This window comes from Protopterus annectens, chromosome 4.part0 (genome assembly GCF_019279795.1).
Source record: "Protopterus annectens isolate FY-2018-M chromosome 4.part0, PAN1.0, whole genome shotgun sequence".
In the NCBI taxonomy this organism is placed as follows: Eukaryota; Metazoa; Chordata; order Ceratodontiformes; family Protopteridae; genus Protopterus; species Protopterus annectens.
The window spans coordinates 43,276,352-43,292,243 of NC_056733.1; the positions used below are offsets into that span (position 1 = coordinate 43,276,352).

Here is a 15,892-nt window from a genome sequence, read left to right on the forward strand (position 1 = left end):
CGAACCTTGTCTAAATGGCTTACTGACTGTATTGTGTTTGTCTACACTGCCTCTGAGCAAACTTTACCTGTCAAGCCCAAAGGCCACTCCACAAGATCAGTATCTACATCCCTGGCTCATGCAGCTCGCCTACCGTTAGACACTATTTGTGCGGCTGCTACTTGGTCTAAACCACATACCTTCATTTCTCATTACAAAGTGGATAGGATTTCTAGGGACAGGGCAACCTTTGGTTCCACTGTGCTCAGGAACGTTCTCCCTTGAGTTCCTCAGGAACAAGGAGCTAGGGACGCTACCCAGGTGTAAGAACAAACGGCGAGATTGAACACTCTCACATATAGAAGTTATGTCCTTACCATAACGTTCCATGTGGAGTGTTCATCTTGCCTTTGTTCTTACATTCCCTCCCTCCCTCCCTCAGGAAGAACGTCCAATTTAGGTGCCTGGTTTGTTCTCCGGCTTCTGCCTGGAACAGATGTTGTACTATGTAATTACGTGTTTGTTGTTGGTATGAAAGTGTTATGCTCTCTTCTCTTCTCTGCTGGTTTGCTTGCAAACTAGATCTGAGGTAAAGGCAGAGGGGGATTGTGGGAGTTAGGTTGGTCTCGAGCTTCTTCTCAATGCAGAGCTTTGTCAAGCGGCCGACATGGAGCCGAGGATCGGCTCCGAACCCAGGTGTAAGAACAAAGGCGAGATGAACACTCCACATGGAACGTTATGGTAAGGACATAACTTCTATTTATATGGATATGGATAATACGATACAAGTAGTTAAATGTTTTTAGTCCCATTAGGCTTATGCACAGAACAGGCATATGTTTTATCAACCAGAGCAGAAGTTGTCGATAGCAATTAATAAAGAGCTGAATGACTTTATCTGGGAGGGGAAGATGGGAGGAATCAAGTAGGATAAGCTGATTCTTCCAGTAGAACAGGGCGGATTGGAATTACCCACTTTAAAGGGGTATTTCAGAGCTACACAATTAAGGCTCCTATACATAGGCCAAGCAGAAACCTATAATTCAAAGTGGAAAGGGATGTGATGAAACAGTGGGGAATCTCAGAAAACAAGGAGGGATTGGGATTTTGGATGCAGGTCTTTAAAAAGAATAACAATAATCATACAGAATATTATATATGTAAAGGTAGCAGAAAGTATCCTAAGAACTAAGCCAACATTGGAATGGAGAAAGATTCTTCAGATAGGGTTGACTACAATTAGCGATATAGACAATAAGCAAGAGGGGACTGAAATTTATTGGAGAAAATTGGCAAAGGAACCAAGGTATTGTGAGCAAATAACTAGAGAGGGAAATATGATAGATTGGGAAGGCACCAAGAATTTATTTGGACTGCAAGTTAGAGATTGCCTTCCCTATCAAGGATTGATAGAGTATAGGCAAAGGGAAAGAAATAGGGGGTACTAACTGAAAGACCAGCACTGGTAGAGTTTTAAGTAGAATCTAGAACAGAAACTAAAATTAAAAAAGGAATAATTAGTAGAACATATAAAATATTGCATAATAAGTATAAGAATCAATCAGAGGAGGTTAGAAAAGATTGGGAAGAGAGATTGAATAAGAATTCACAAAGAAACAATGGGAGGATAAAGATTTAGGATTTTTGCTTGGAAATGTTTACATAGGTATTTTTATACCCCAAATAGACTCCACAGAAAGGCAAACAGGAAATATTGGAGGTGTGATGGGGGAGAAGGAGGTACTTTGGAAAATATTTTCTGGGAGTGCAGTGAGTTGATGGACTTTAAGGATTCCTTGCGAGATTCACTGTCAGAGATGCTAGGTGGGTAGATTGATGTGACAAGGGAAATGATTTTTCTGAGCTATGCTACAGAATCGGAATTGCCTAGACATGGTAAGGCCTTGCTTTGTCTAATTATGGTGGCTGCCGAAAATGCAGTTAGTAGAAAATGGAATTCAAAAACTAAGCCAACTGTACTAGAAGTAGTAAATATAGTAACATAGATAAAACAACTGCAATTGAGATGTTTACAAAAGGGTAGGAGAAAACTACATAGAAAAAATGGAAATTGTGGTAACAGTACATACAGGGGAGGAATGAGGCTTAAAAGCAGGCAGGACTGAAATAAACTATGTAATGTTTGACTGAAAATGATTGGGTAGATTATAAGTGATGTATAATGTTTGCAGCTGGGAGTGTGTCAGTATGGTTTGTGATGTGAAATGCTTGCAACTATGATTGTGCTGGTGTGGTTTACTTTAATTTATATAAAAGTATGATTGCCTATGTCATAAATGATGGTTTAATAAAGATGTTTCTTGTTTAAAAAACACTGTACCCCAGGACATATCTCATTAGCATCTGGTAGACCTAATCATCTTTACTACCTGCCAGACTCTGTGTGTGTGTGTGTGTGTGTATGTGTAGATATATATATATATATATATATATATATATATATATATATATATATATATATATATATATACATACATATACATTGTATGTATATATAGACACACGCATTAATATGGAGCTGTGCAAAGCGTTGACAGCTTCTTCTAAAAGTAAATATCATTATCTGTATAATTGCCGATGTGCAGTGTTCCTTTGCCTTTGTTTCCCTAACAAAAATGTGTTTCCTTGTTTATTTTTATATGAAGCCATGCCTAGTTATCATTCTTTAAGTACATAAAGAAGTACTTACGTATTATCACAACCACATTTTTAATGTCCTGTAATTACTAATGTTTTCATGAAATGACTGTAGGTTAAAGTAAAACTGAGTGAGTGAACTTCTACTTACTACTGTTTCACCTTGTTTGAGAAACGGGAACCAGAATAAGAAGCACAAGCAGGAGGTTGTCAAACACCTGCAAATGGACAATTTTCAGCAAGTGCTTTTTTTAACACACGCAGCCTACAACCATTCTGTGTACCAGTCTGCCCAGAAAAGCAGGGCAACTGCGATCCTGTAAGTGTTTCACTTGTTTGTACTACTTTTGAACTGACCTTCCTAAAGAAAAACTTGAGCAGTTATGCTACTTTTCTAAAGACAATCTCTATTCATTACCTATATGAGGACTCTCTTCCTCTTAAAAGTCAAGCTCCTTCGTAAGCAGTTTGTTGTAGGCACTGCACTTAAAATTCCAGTAGTACCTTCCGGACACTGGGTATAATGCGCGTTGAACTCAGAATTCACTTTGTAGGATTTCTCCTAGGTGGATTATGCTCCAAACTCGCAGATCACGGTCACTTTAACAGGGAAAATCCTCTTCCTTGGCAAAATGGTCTGTCAAACTGAGGTAAACCTGCCATTCAAGCAGCTATCCAAGAGCAAAAAGAAGGAGTCCAGAATTGCTGCTAATATAGCGATACTCAGTTCCTCGCACCCTGCTTGTGAGTACATGATGTAAGTCAGCGTTTGCATCCCCACAAAAACAACTTCAACTTACTTATTTCTGGGGAAGTAAACCTTTCTAACAGTATACTGCTTCTGATTTCAGGCTTACTAAATGTAAATGACTTATTTCTGGGGAGGTAAACCTTTCTAACAGTATACTGCTTCTGATTTCAGGCTTACTAAATGTAAATGTCAGCAAATGTTTTAGGCCACCGAAAACTGAAGTAATTACAGGACGTTAAAAATGTGGTTGCGGTAATACGCAAGTACCCATAAAACTTTTCTAAGATACTTTAACTGATGTCTTTTTCAGATCTGTACATAGTGCTTTCAGGTGTGGTTTCATAGGCTGCTGAAGTGAAGAAAGAATTGCCTTCAGCTTTCTGCTCAGTACACCTCTACATGTATGTTTTATTATTATCTCTTATGCTTTCCTTACATATTTTTGCATTGTCCATTACTATTCAGATTGTGATATTTTAACACTTTGTATATTGTTGTTATACAGATGTTATGTGATCCTATCTCGCCTACATTCTGAATGATGGGTTCGGAGCCGATCCCTCGGCTCCGACTCGGCACGCTTATGCCAAAGAGCGAAGTCTCTTATTGGCTGAGCTTACTATATCCCAGGATGCACCACCATCAGTCCCCCAGATCTCGTTTGCCGCTTAACTGCAAGGACGTGGTCTCGAGCTGGCTGGGCTGAGTAGCTTTTATTAACTACTTTTTCTGTCAGTTTTTGTGCTTGTATTTCACAAAAGCCGTTTTAACGGCTATTGGTGTCTTTTGTTGACTGTTGTGTACGAATGAGTAGTGGAATTTGTTGTGGGTGATTGAGTAGAGTTTGTTTCGCCCTTTCAATCCAGGGCCTTTTCGGTCAAACTGTATAACTGAACTTTTAGTGTTTTAAAGTTCCGGTTATTACACCAAGGTTGTGTTTTACACTGTTTCTGTAAGCCTTCGTTTTTTGTTATAAGCGATTCTACAGTTGTTAAATTTCCTGTCAGAAATTGTTTAACATCATGTCTCAAGCCCCTAGGCCTTGGGCTTTAAAAATGTACTAAATGTGCTTTTAAGATGTCTGTTACTGATGACCATCTACTTTGTGTTTATTGTTTAGGGCAAAGCACTTGCAGGAGTCATGCAGCGTATGTCACGCTTTTTCCTCTAGGGTCCTCCAGGAGAGGAAAAATAAATTAATTCTTAAAGGGTTGATTAAACCTTCTTTTGAAGAAGCTTTGTCTTCGCTCCGACTCCTGCCAAAAGAAAGGGCTTGGTTCCGACCAGTCCGTCGGATCCGACTGCCAAGAGACCTAGGCAGGCCTCTCCTTCGGCTCCAAAGACTTCGGGGCCGAGGTCGGAACGGTCTGCCTCGATGCCTCCAGTATCGACTCCTGGGGCTGCGGGGCCGATGGCTGAGGCATCGAGGCGGGTCACCTTCGTCGGCTCCACTGCTCGGAGCCGACAAGGGCCCGCTCAGACACTTCCTCCTCGGCGCCGAAGTCTACCTCGGCACCGATGGAATCTGGTGTGTGCGTTTCCTCGGCGCCGATTCTCATCGAGTCGCCTCGGAGCCGGTCCCCTAGTCCCTTGGGGCCGAGGGAGAGGTCTTCTCGAACCCGTTCTGTTTCCTCTCGGTCTTCGAGAATGTCGGATTCTGATATAGACAGGGTGCTCCAAAGACTTTTCCAGTCCCCAGTCTTCCAAAATTTGTTTCGGCTCCGACCCAGTTGGCTTCGGAGCCGATGGCCATGACCCACCCCATTGCTATTCCTCCTCCGACTGCTTCGGCTCCGTCGGAGCAGGTGCTTTCGGAGCCGGTGGAGATCTCAGGGTCGGCTCCGACCCTTACTCCAACCCGGGCCCTCGGGTCCGAGTTTGGTACGCGGACTTCTTCAGCTGGACCCGAGGGTGATGTTTCGGGACCAATGCTTTCGGTTCCGAGCCTCCCTCTCGGTGCTTGGGCGGGACTTCCGTCTACTATCATGGCCCGGAGACTGGGCGCTCCCAGGATTCTGGAGGTCCGGCTTTCAGAGCCATGAGGAGTGCCTTGGCCAAATCCTCTTGACCATCTCTCCGGTTTTACCAGCACCTTCCCTGGGCGGAGACTGGGTCTTTGGCAGTTCCCCTGTCCGTAGCCAGCGGAGCCCGAGGCCTGAGGTTACCCCAGTGGGGTTCCCCTTCCTGAGGGTTCTTGAGTCATCTCCAGAGGAACCCCCAAGGAAGAGATCGTGCAAGAGGAAGCACGTGGACTCCCCCGAGTCTATCACATCGGACACGGATATGGATGATGCAGAGGGGTCCCCTAAGTCGTCCTCAGATGATGTCTCCTTTGCAGACATCTTAGAGATCCTCAAACAACGAGGCGGCTGGATGTCCAAACCCCCCTCTGCGGACGAATCAGTGCTCCTCAAGGCCTTTGGAGCTCAGCCCTCCGCCTCCTGGGTATCTCCGCCCTTCGACGAGCTTCTGGATTTAGTTTGTCGAAGGGCGTGGGAACACCCGGATACTGTGGAACCAGTCCCTTCTCGTCCAAACAAATTCTTATCTGCTCCCCCCGAGAAGGAGTTCCTTACTAAAGGCGTGGCTGTAGATGCCATGGTGGTGGCATCTGCTACACAGCAGGACGTGGCAGAGGCTTCAACGTCCATCCATCCTCCTAATAAGGAGTCTAGGAGTATGGATAGGTTCAGGAAGCGCACCCTGACTTCAGCGGCCTTTACCTTAAGGTCTCTGAATTATTTGGCACATTTTACCAGGCTTCAGAGGGATCTGGTCAAGGAGTTGTCAGATTCCCTCTCGGGTAACCTACCTGAGCAGCTAGCCCAGTCCGTTAGCTCTCAGTTGGCTATCCTTCGTCAATTGCTAACTCGTCCATGAGGCTCATATCCTATGCGGCCGAAGGGCGGTAGAGCGGCAGGCACAGGCGTGGCTCTAGATAGACAGGCCTGGCTCCGCTTGTGTCAGTTTGCGGAGGCCTTCAAGTCTTCCTTCGCCGACGCTCCCTTTGATGGGTCCTCATTGTTTGGACCCAAGGTGAAAGACACCCTTACCGCTGTGAGCAAGAGGGGAAAACCTTTTCTGCCGTAGGGGCCCCTTATTGCACTCCCTTTCCGCCTTACCCCCAGGCCAAAGGAGGGGGGAAAATGTGGTTGGGAAAATCTCGCAACTTTTTCTCCCAACAGCAGGAAGATTCCCGTCCAGAGGCAGAGGGGGGAAATTTTTCAGGAGACGCCGTCCCAGAGGCGGCAGAGGGCCCCGCAATTCTGGAGACCGCGAGTCCTTTCGTGGCTCTTCAGCCTCCCACACGACATGAGGGATTGCCCGGCTGTGCTGCTCGAGCCAGTCGGGTGTCGTTTCGCCAAGCACCTAAAAGCCTGGGAGTCAATCACTCAGGACAGATGGGTGCTTCGGATAATTGCCGGAGGTTACATCATCCCATTCAAGTGCTCACCCCCTCCGTCCAAGAGAATCCCGGACCCACCACCCAGTCAAAGGGAAATAGCAGCCGCAGAAGCTTCAAAGCTGCTACAAAAAGGAGTCATCCAACTGGCCCCCACAGACCAAATCGGATCAGGAATTTACTCAAGGTTCTTTTTAGTGCCAAAAAAGACAGGGGACCTGAGACCAATATTGGATCTCAGCAGACTGAACCTATCCGTCGAAATCCAAATTCGAATGGTCACGTTGCAATCCATTCTCCCGTTGTTGGAGAAGGATGTTTGGATGTGCTCCATAGACCTCAAGGACGCCTATTATCACATACCGATACATCAGGCGTCCAGAAGGTATCTGCGCTTCAGCCTGGGAGCCAGTCATTACCAATTTTGTGCTCTGCCCTTTGGTCTCACCACAGCCCCAGGGTGTTCACCAAGTGTTTGGCAGTAGTGACGGCTCACCTGAGGAGCCTTGGATTCCAAGTGTTTCCCTATCTCGACGACTGGCTCCTGACTGCCACCACCAGGCATCTACTTATGGACAACCTCAAAGCCACCATCTCCTGGGTGTTTCCTGGGGATTACATTCAATTGGTCAAAGTCTGTCTTGCTGCCCTCTCAGCGCATAAAGTTTATAGGAGCAGAGATAGACTCAAGATTGATGCGTGTCTTTCTTCCTGCCGAAAGGATCCGAACCTTACAGGGCCAAGTTCAAGCTCTGATCTCGAGATCCAAAGCCCCAGCCAGGATGGTCCTACAGGTTCTAGGCTCAATGTCTGCCACGGTACTTTTAGTTCCTCTAGCAAGGTTACACATGAGGATTCTTCAGTGGCTCTTATCAACTCAATGGTCCTTTCAAGATCTTCCCCTCAATCATCACATCATGATTACGGAAACATGCAAAAGGGACCTGCGCTGGTGGCTTCAGACATCCAACTTGGATCAGGGAAAACCCTTTGTTCTCCCCCCTCCAGTGGTTACCCTGACGACAGATGCCTCCCAGATAGGGTGGGGGGGGCATTGTCTGGGCAGGCTAGTTCAGGGCTCCTGGCTTCCGGACGAGATCTTCTCCACATCAACGTGTTGGAGATGAGGGCTGTACTTCTATCCCTACAGGCCTTACACAAGTTCCTTCCTCAGGGCATCATCGCCATCCACACAGACAACATGTCGGTGGTTTGGTATCTGAACAAACAAGGAGGGACCAGATCGTATCCCCTTTGCAGAGAGGCCATGAGAGTGTGGGAATGGGCTGTAGCTACCAACCGCTTCTTGGTAGCTACCCACATCCCGGGAAAGTCAAATGTATTGGCGGACAAATTAAGCAGGACAATTCTCTCTCCTCACGAATGGTCTCTAAACCGCACAGTAGCAGCCCAGGTTTTCAAGAGATGGGGACCGTGCTGCGACCTATTTGCGACTCCACAAAACACCAAGTGCCAAAGGTTCTTCTCCTTGATTCCACATCAGGAGTACCGGCCATGGATGTTCTAGCACAACCCTAGCCAACAGCGTTGCTTTATGCTTTTCCTCCCATACCCCTCCTTCCCACAGTCTTTCAAAAGCTTCTCAGCTAAGGTCTTCAATGATTCTGATTGCCCCATACTGGCCTCGTCAGATATGGTTTCCTTACCTGAAAAAGCATGCAGTGGACGATCCGTGGACCTTAGACCTGATCCCGGATTTGCTAATCCATCAGTCGGGACATTGGCATCAGTCCCTTCAATCTCTGAAATTGACAGCTTGGCTCCTCCACTTCCGACCTTAGTTAGAAGACACACACAAGACCGGAAGTTGTTCACATTTTGTCTTCGCCCACAAACCCACCACTAACAAATTGTACCTCAGTAAGTGGAAGAGGTTTGCTATCTGGGCTCAACTCAAGGGCTTAGACCCTATCACTGCTCCGGTCCCAGAGGTTTTGAAATTCTTAACATCCCTATTTAATCAGGGATCTTCTGTCTCAACTATTAAAGTTCAACTAGCTGCTATCTCTAAATTCCATGAATCCACGGATCCTCCTTTGATGAGCAGCAGGCTATGCAAAACATTCATTAAAGGTGCGAGTCTGTTAAGACCACCAGTTTTTCATCCTGCACCTCCGTGGGATCTTGATTTAGTGCTTGGCATTAACGTCCCCCCCTTTTGAACCGGCTGCTACGTGCGAATTAAAATATCTGTCATGGAAAACGGCATTCTTAGTGGCTATTACTTGCAAGAAGAGTCTCAGAGCTTCAAGCCCTGTCTATTAAACCACCATATCTGATTTTCCACAAAGATAGAGTATCTCTTAGGCCTAATCCATCCTTTGTCCCGAAGGTCTGCTCTAGTTTCTGTCTTCAACAATCTCTAGAACTACCAGTTTTCTTTCCAAAATTCTCTAATGAAGCAGAATACACTCTCCATAAATTGGATGTTCACAGGCAACTACGCTTCTATTTAGACAGGACTCAGCAACCGTAAGTCAGACCAGTTGTTTGTGTCCTTCTCAGATAATAAATTGGGCCAAACCATCACAAAAGCTACAATCTCAAAATGGATCAGAGATTGCATAACTCAGGCCTATTCTTCTTCAAATAAGCAACTTGCATCATCTATCAAAGCTCATTCTACCAGAGCTATGGCTACTTCTATAGCTTTTCATTCCAAGCTCGCTATTTTGGAAATTTGTGCTGCGGCTACTTGGTCCAACCCGCACACTTTCATTTCCCACTACAAATTGGATGTGGCATCTAAAGGACGAGCCTCATTTGGTTCCACGGTACTCAGGAGTGTTTTCCAGTGAGCCACCCAGGATTCAGGTGCTAGGGACGCTGTCCCATCATTCAGAATGTAGGCGAGATAGGATCACATAACATCTTTTAGTTATGTACTCACCATAACTTCAGATGTTTGGGATCCATCTCGCCTACATTCCTGATACTCCACCCTCCTTCCCCTGCCTTGCAGATCAGAAGAGATAGAACGGTTTTGAGTTCCACTGTTTTTATCTTGTTTCATCTGACGATGTTATATAAGCAGGGTATGCATGTGTGCATGTATGCGGACAAACTAGATCTGGGGGACTGATGGTGGTGCATCCTGGGATATAGTAAGCTCAGCCAATAAGAGACTTCGCTCTTTGGCATAAGCGTGCCGAGTCGGAGCCGAGGGATCGGCTCCGAACCCATCATTCAGAATGTAGGCGAGATGGATCCCAAACATCTGAAGTTATGGTGAGTACATAACTAAAAGTTTTCATTCAAGCACCCTTTTGTTAAAAAAAACATAAATAGAAAGAAGTAAAATGACAGCTAAAACATCCCAATAAACAATTTAAAAAAAAGCACCGGTGTCACGCTACAAATAGGTCATGTGATATGATCGCTACCAGTGTCCCATACCCTCAGTTTTACACGTTTGGATCATTTCTACTAGTTATTTATTGTATATATGTGGTCATTACAGTCACCAGTCACTCCTGGTCAGACCCTGCTGTATCACTGCTTACTTAATTAGAAGCACTGTGTATTCATTCTCATGGAGTGAAGTGTCATTTCAGTTAGATGAATAAAGCACCCTTCACTGTCTAAGGATACATATAAAAGCAAGCTAGGGACGGTCCTTTCTTTGGCATTTGGTCATTGCTACTTGCAGTATTGATGCTCCAGTTCTTACCTGTGAAATGCATCATCCACCAGAAACTCCTTCTCCTGATAAACATCTCTGTCTTGCTCACAATAAATGAATGCAGAATCAATATCCATGCGAAGGATATGTTACTAAACCTAGGAATTTGGATGAAGCATCTAGTGAGCTCAGAAGATGAAAGCCAGTGTGTAACAGGACATTTTCTGTGGAACAGAGCATTATACACTGACAGGCATATGCATATATTTAATGAATGGGAAATGATAGATAAAAATATTTAAGACATATGTTTACTGTTTCTTTTTCTCTTTTTTTCTAGAATTTGTCTCAGATTGTGGCTTACCAAACTCGTTTAAAGCATCTACAAGCAGTGAAAGATGAAAAGTATACACCACTTTGCAAGACAGAGCAGGCACTGGAGAATGAAAAGCAAAAACAGGAAGATCGCATTCACATAGTTAGTAGCATCATGGATCGCATTCAGCAGGAGTATCCTCAGTACCAGGGAACACTACGACAAGTTAGCCTGGTGCTGGCTTCTAGACTGCGAGAATAAAATGGTGGCTCTTGGAGGGTGTCCATCATCTAGCTGAGAGAGGCTGCCAGCCATAATATTCACTTCATTGTCAGGGAGTGATCTGTATTATTTTAAGTCATTGAACATTTATGACAAGGAAGTAAGGATGAAAGGGTACAGTGTGTGCGTGGGTGTATGAGTGCACCGTGTGCATGTATGATATATAAAAAAAAATAATACATACACACATGCATATATATATGTATATATTTCTATTAGTTTCATCACAACAGTTAACACCAAAAAACAGTGTCATAAAACATTCATCTGTCCTACAGTACCAGATATCTTGTCACCATTCTATCCACGCCCTCAGCAGTTTATCACCACATAGTCTGCATCATAATTAAATATGTCTTTTTATCTGTATCTTTTTGGTCCATTACTTGCTGACCAACAAGCTTTCCCTTATTGGACTTCAGCCCATTTGATCCCTAACAGTGGGATCTCCAGAACCACTTAACAAGAGCCCACTGGGGGTGGCCATCTTTACGTTAGCCTTAAGTACTGCCTGCTGCCTGACTGGCATCCTGGCTATGAGGCCATTATCTCCAGCTTAACCCCTCCCCTTCGCAGAGGTAGTGCATTCTGTATCACCGTGGGGGTTGCAATCCCTTCTGTCTTGCACATACACAATACTGAAGGCTACCACTGTTCAGTGGCTTGGAGAACTAGACACCCAACCCAGGTCACATGCCCTGCTTCTTCCTCCAAATGTTGCTACAACACTGTGGCTGGCTGGGCTGCCTTCTCCCAAAGATAAGCCAAACCACCTTCCTGCTAGCACCATTTAACACTTTAGCCACTAACTGAACTCAGGCCAGTTCAGCTGTAGACAGGGCTTTATACCTCTGTGCCACAAATTGTCTACATAAATAAACAGATCTTACCAAAACTGATTAGATGTTAAGCCTATGCCTAGGAAGCCATGCTACAAAAAAGAAGCGCATGTATAAATCACAAAAACAAAATACTAAAACTAAGAGAAACAGCCACACACAAAATGCACTATAAAATATAAAAAATAAAGGAACTCATATGACAGACATCATCCTTATAATTGCCAGATAAAAGTGAACATCACTCAATACGTACCTACGTAATACCAACTAAAATAATAAGTTACAATATACATAAATGTTCAGACAGTAATTAAGCATTCTATCCGTCTATGGTCATGAGTCATGTTTGTCATCTGTAGTGACTGTTATGAACTGCTGTTACCATCCATGGAGTTTACTTAGCAAGATAGAAATAGATTGCCAAGCCTTTCTTCCATATCACTCACACACCACATGAATACCTAGGGGAATTTACCATCACCCAACAGCATAGTAGGAAACTAATAAATATAAAGATTACTTATATCTCCAAAGAAAGTCACACAACATGGTGGCCAGAAACCGAAAAGAAGTCCAACGCAATACAGGAGTGAACTGACCCTCCGACTTTACACAGCTAACAAAAAAAAAAGTCATTGAAAAAAATGAATGAAATAGAGAAAAAAAATAGGATAAAAGCCTCAAAAGGAAGAAACTATGCACCCAGGTGAAAGCACATTCAGTGGAACCTGTAAATAAAGGAAATAAAAGGCATTTCACAAACAAGAAAACACTGCAGATTTGCATGCTGTTCTACTCTTCTCTTCTTACCAGAAATGGTACCTGGCACCATAGCCAAGCAGAGAAAAAGAAAAAAGTAAGTAAATAAACAAGCTTCCATTGGTGATGTGTTACACATGTTAAAATGAAGATTGTATACCACATCATTTCTCACTAGGCTGTCTGGCAGCATAAATGTAATTGCTGTTTCCATCCCATTCACCAATCTCATCCCTCACCCAAGCACTTAACCTAGTCTAGCAGTAACTAAGACACAGAACAAAACTAAACACATGCCATTCCAGGCCCTACCTGCATAACTCCCTCCCAGAATACTACTACAAAAAAAATAGTAACTTTGCACACAAAATCAACACATTGAAGATCCCAAAACAGAACTGCCCACCTAAATCAATCCTCTTGAAATTAAACTTATTCTTTCTACAACAAATAAATTAAAATAACTGAATGAAAAATGAAACACTATTCACAGCTAGCCAACATACATACATACATAGATAACATTCATCAGGGTTTTCTGTTTCATAAATAAAATGTGTGTGGAAAAGAGAACATGTTTCATGACTTCTGACTTTGCCACTCATCGCAAAACTTGTCCCCCTATCCTGAAGTACAAGATGTTTCATTATGTCTAACATAGTACCATCCACATATTTCATGTGTAACCTAAAATTTTTTACAAGATAGAAAAATGTGATAAAATGCACATCTGAACTCCATTGCAGTATAGTTTATCACCAGTCTACCAGCATCCATTACAAAATGCAGAGCCACCACTCTTACAGCCTCACCCTTGACTAAGCACTACTCTGCCAATGCTATCAGTTTCCAGAACTCATTTAAATATTTTCACTTGCAGAAGCAGTACTCAGCATAGTCTCATTCATTGCATCAGTGCCCATCATTTTCAAAGCCATATTATAATACAAAATCGTATACATTTGTATCATAAGCACTGTGTTATTCAGCAAAAGAGTCCTACAAAATGAAGGGCATTTTAATGATAGTAATTAACAAAGAAGAAAAAACACCCAGAAAATATTGTTTTCATTTGTAACCAATGGCAATGGATAACTTTAAAAATAAAACAAAAACTGTGAAATGCTGTGAATCTGAACAATGTTCAACATACATTTTTTAGAGATAAGAGCAGAAGGAGCCATAGAAGTCATTTTCATATTTTTCTTAACAACATGATGTGAATAACTTCAGAACAAATAGCAGGATACTACAAGTACAGAAGTTGTTAGCCCTTAACTGTCTGTAAAGTAAATAGGGTTGTCACCTATCTGTCTTATTCTGCACTATCTGGAAGGCAGAACAATTGTTTGGAAGTCTGGGAAACACTCTACAATTTCTGTTATTCTGTTTAGCAAAACAAACAGAATACCGGAGTTCCTTAAATCCCCAACTCTACTTTCCTTTTTCTAAAGAAAAACATTGCTAATGCAATGTGGTGTGATTGAGTTCAAGACCAGAAAAATACGACTTTCCACCTCCCCTGCCATGCCTATTCACATCACAAAGTGGGAGTAGGGAGTGATTGAAGGGCTAGGAAAAGGGGAGAAGAGATGGGTAGGGCTAGGGAATGGTGCAGGGATTGTGGTTTTGGTTTGGCTGTGGGCACAGCAAAGATGGCAACCCTAAAAGCGATTACTGTTTTTATGTAAAATCAAGACTGTATCAAGAAAACCACCGGTTCAAGAATTATAATTTTAATAATTCTCAAAGTAAATGATGCAAACTGTAGCTCTACTGCAATAAAATAATAAATATGTACAAACTTGAGTCATAAACTGCGTTCTCTATCCCCACACTATAAAATATTTTACAAACAACCTGGTTAAACACTGTTGTTAGTATTAAACCACTGCTAAGGAAGACATTTCTATTGTGAAATGTTTAGCATACCCTTCTGAGTGTATTTAAGTTGGACTTTTGCAAAGGTTGGATTTTAATGTCAGAAGTGTTGAATGTGATATAAATGCTTTCTAATGGTTGGCTGTTCTTGATCACTTACTGCCCTTTGGGCTAAGATTAAGTGTAGCACAATGAACATGTGATTGCTATATAAACTTTGGTTTTCAGTTAACTTGCTTTCATACATTTGATGAAGCATTTGTGACACCAAAGCTTATGCTATTTTCTTGATAAAAGTTTCTGTGGTTCCAGAGCTTGTTTAGCACTTTTTTTTTCTTTACATCTTCATCAGAGTAACTGCTTACCTTACAGGTACCCACAGGTCCCTTTTGCTTTTGTGATTGCTACCACTTTTCCTCTAACTTTTTTACTTCTTTCACAAGTTTTTACTTCCTAGATGTACTATTTTGTACTTTTGCATTGAACTTAAGCTGCCTTGTTTGGTCCACTCCTTGTTTATCATTTCTGTTCCCTGTTGTATTTCAGTCATGTTGCACACTTTTGTATTATCAGCTATAAGGAGTATTTTCCTTCTAGACCTTCTGCAGTGTCATTTATAAAACATTAAAGGTATCCAACCAACCCCAATACTGAGCCCTTCTATTCAGTACTGGTGATCATCTTTTTATTTGCAGAGACTGCAGTTACATTATTATTATAAAGAACTGATAAAAAACAAAATATAATATTGTGAGTGTCATTATTTTAATGCTTCATTGAAGTTTTTGCCATGGCACTAGAGAATAATAAAGATTTTATTCATGGCCTTATTTACTGTCATTTTTATTATATTTTCAATATTGTCTGTCAAGTTCTGATCAATTGATACACAACTTCTCCAACAGTTGTTTTTTTTTTCCTTTAAAAGATAACTTAGTGGCCCTGGGTGAAGTAGAGAGCAATTCCTTTGACATATCCATGGAGGCAGCTTTATCTATCCATTGCTTTACTTGATATAACATTCCTCTGTGGTGGGACAACATTGAGGCAAGTTAGCAGTTTGTGATGTATAGATCTGAACTTGATGGACCTTAAAAATCCCTTCCTCTGTTCACTACGCTGCACTTTATCCTTTCTTTTCTACCACCCATTGATCTGCTCAAAAACTAATTTCTTCACAGACATTTTGTTTACTACTGTGTCAGATGTTTTGTTGAGATATGGGAAGGTTTTATCCATAAGTTTCTGCTGTACTACCTGGATGACTTGGACAAAAAATTCTTAGATTTTTTTGTAAGCCTGTTTTGTTTTTCAGTAAATAATTTCATAGATGTTCTGCATATTGAACACTGCTGCAGTAGCTTAAACTATGTGTTGT

At 42.5% G+C, this 15,892-nt stretch overlaps 1 protein-coding gene across 1 annotated transcript in view; it reads left to right on the top strand.

Annotated features, from left to right (window-relative positions):
- CCDC40 (coiled-coil domain containing 40) overlaps positions 1–15,338 on the top strand; it is a 1,637,270-nt gene extending 1,621,932 nt beyond the window's left edge. Inside the window, exon 19 of the mRNA XM_044068074.1 lies at positions 10,775–15,338. Coding sequence (XP_043924009.1) covers positions 10,775–11,011 — 237 coding nt within the window. The 3' untranslated portion in view covers positions 11,012–15,338. The remainder of the gene's footprint in view (positions 1–10,774) is intronic.
- The last annotated feature ends 554 nt before the right edge of the window (positions 15,339–15,892 follow it).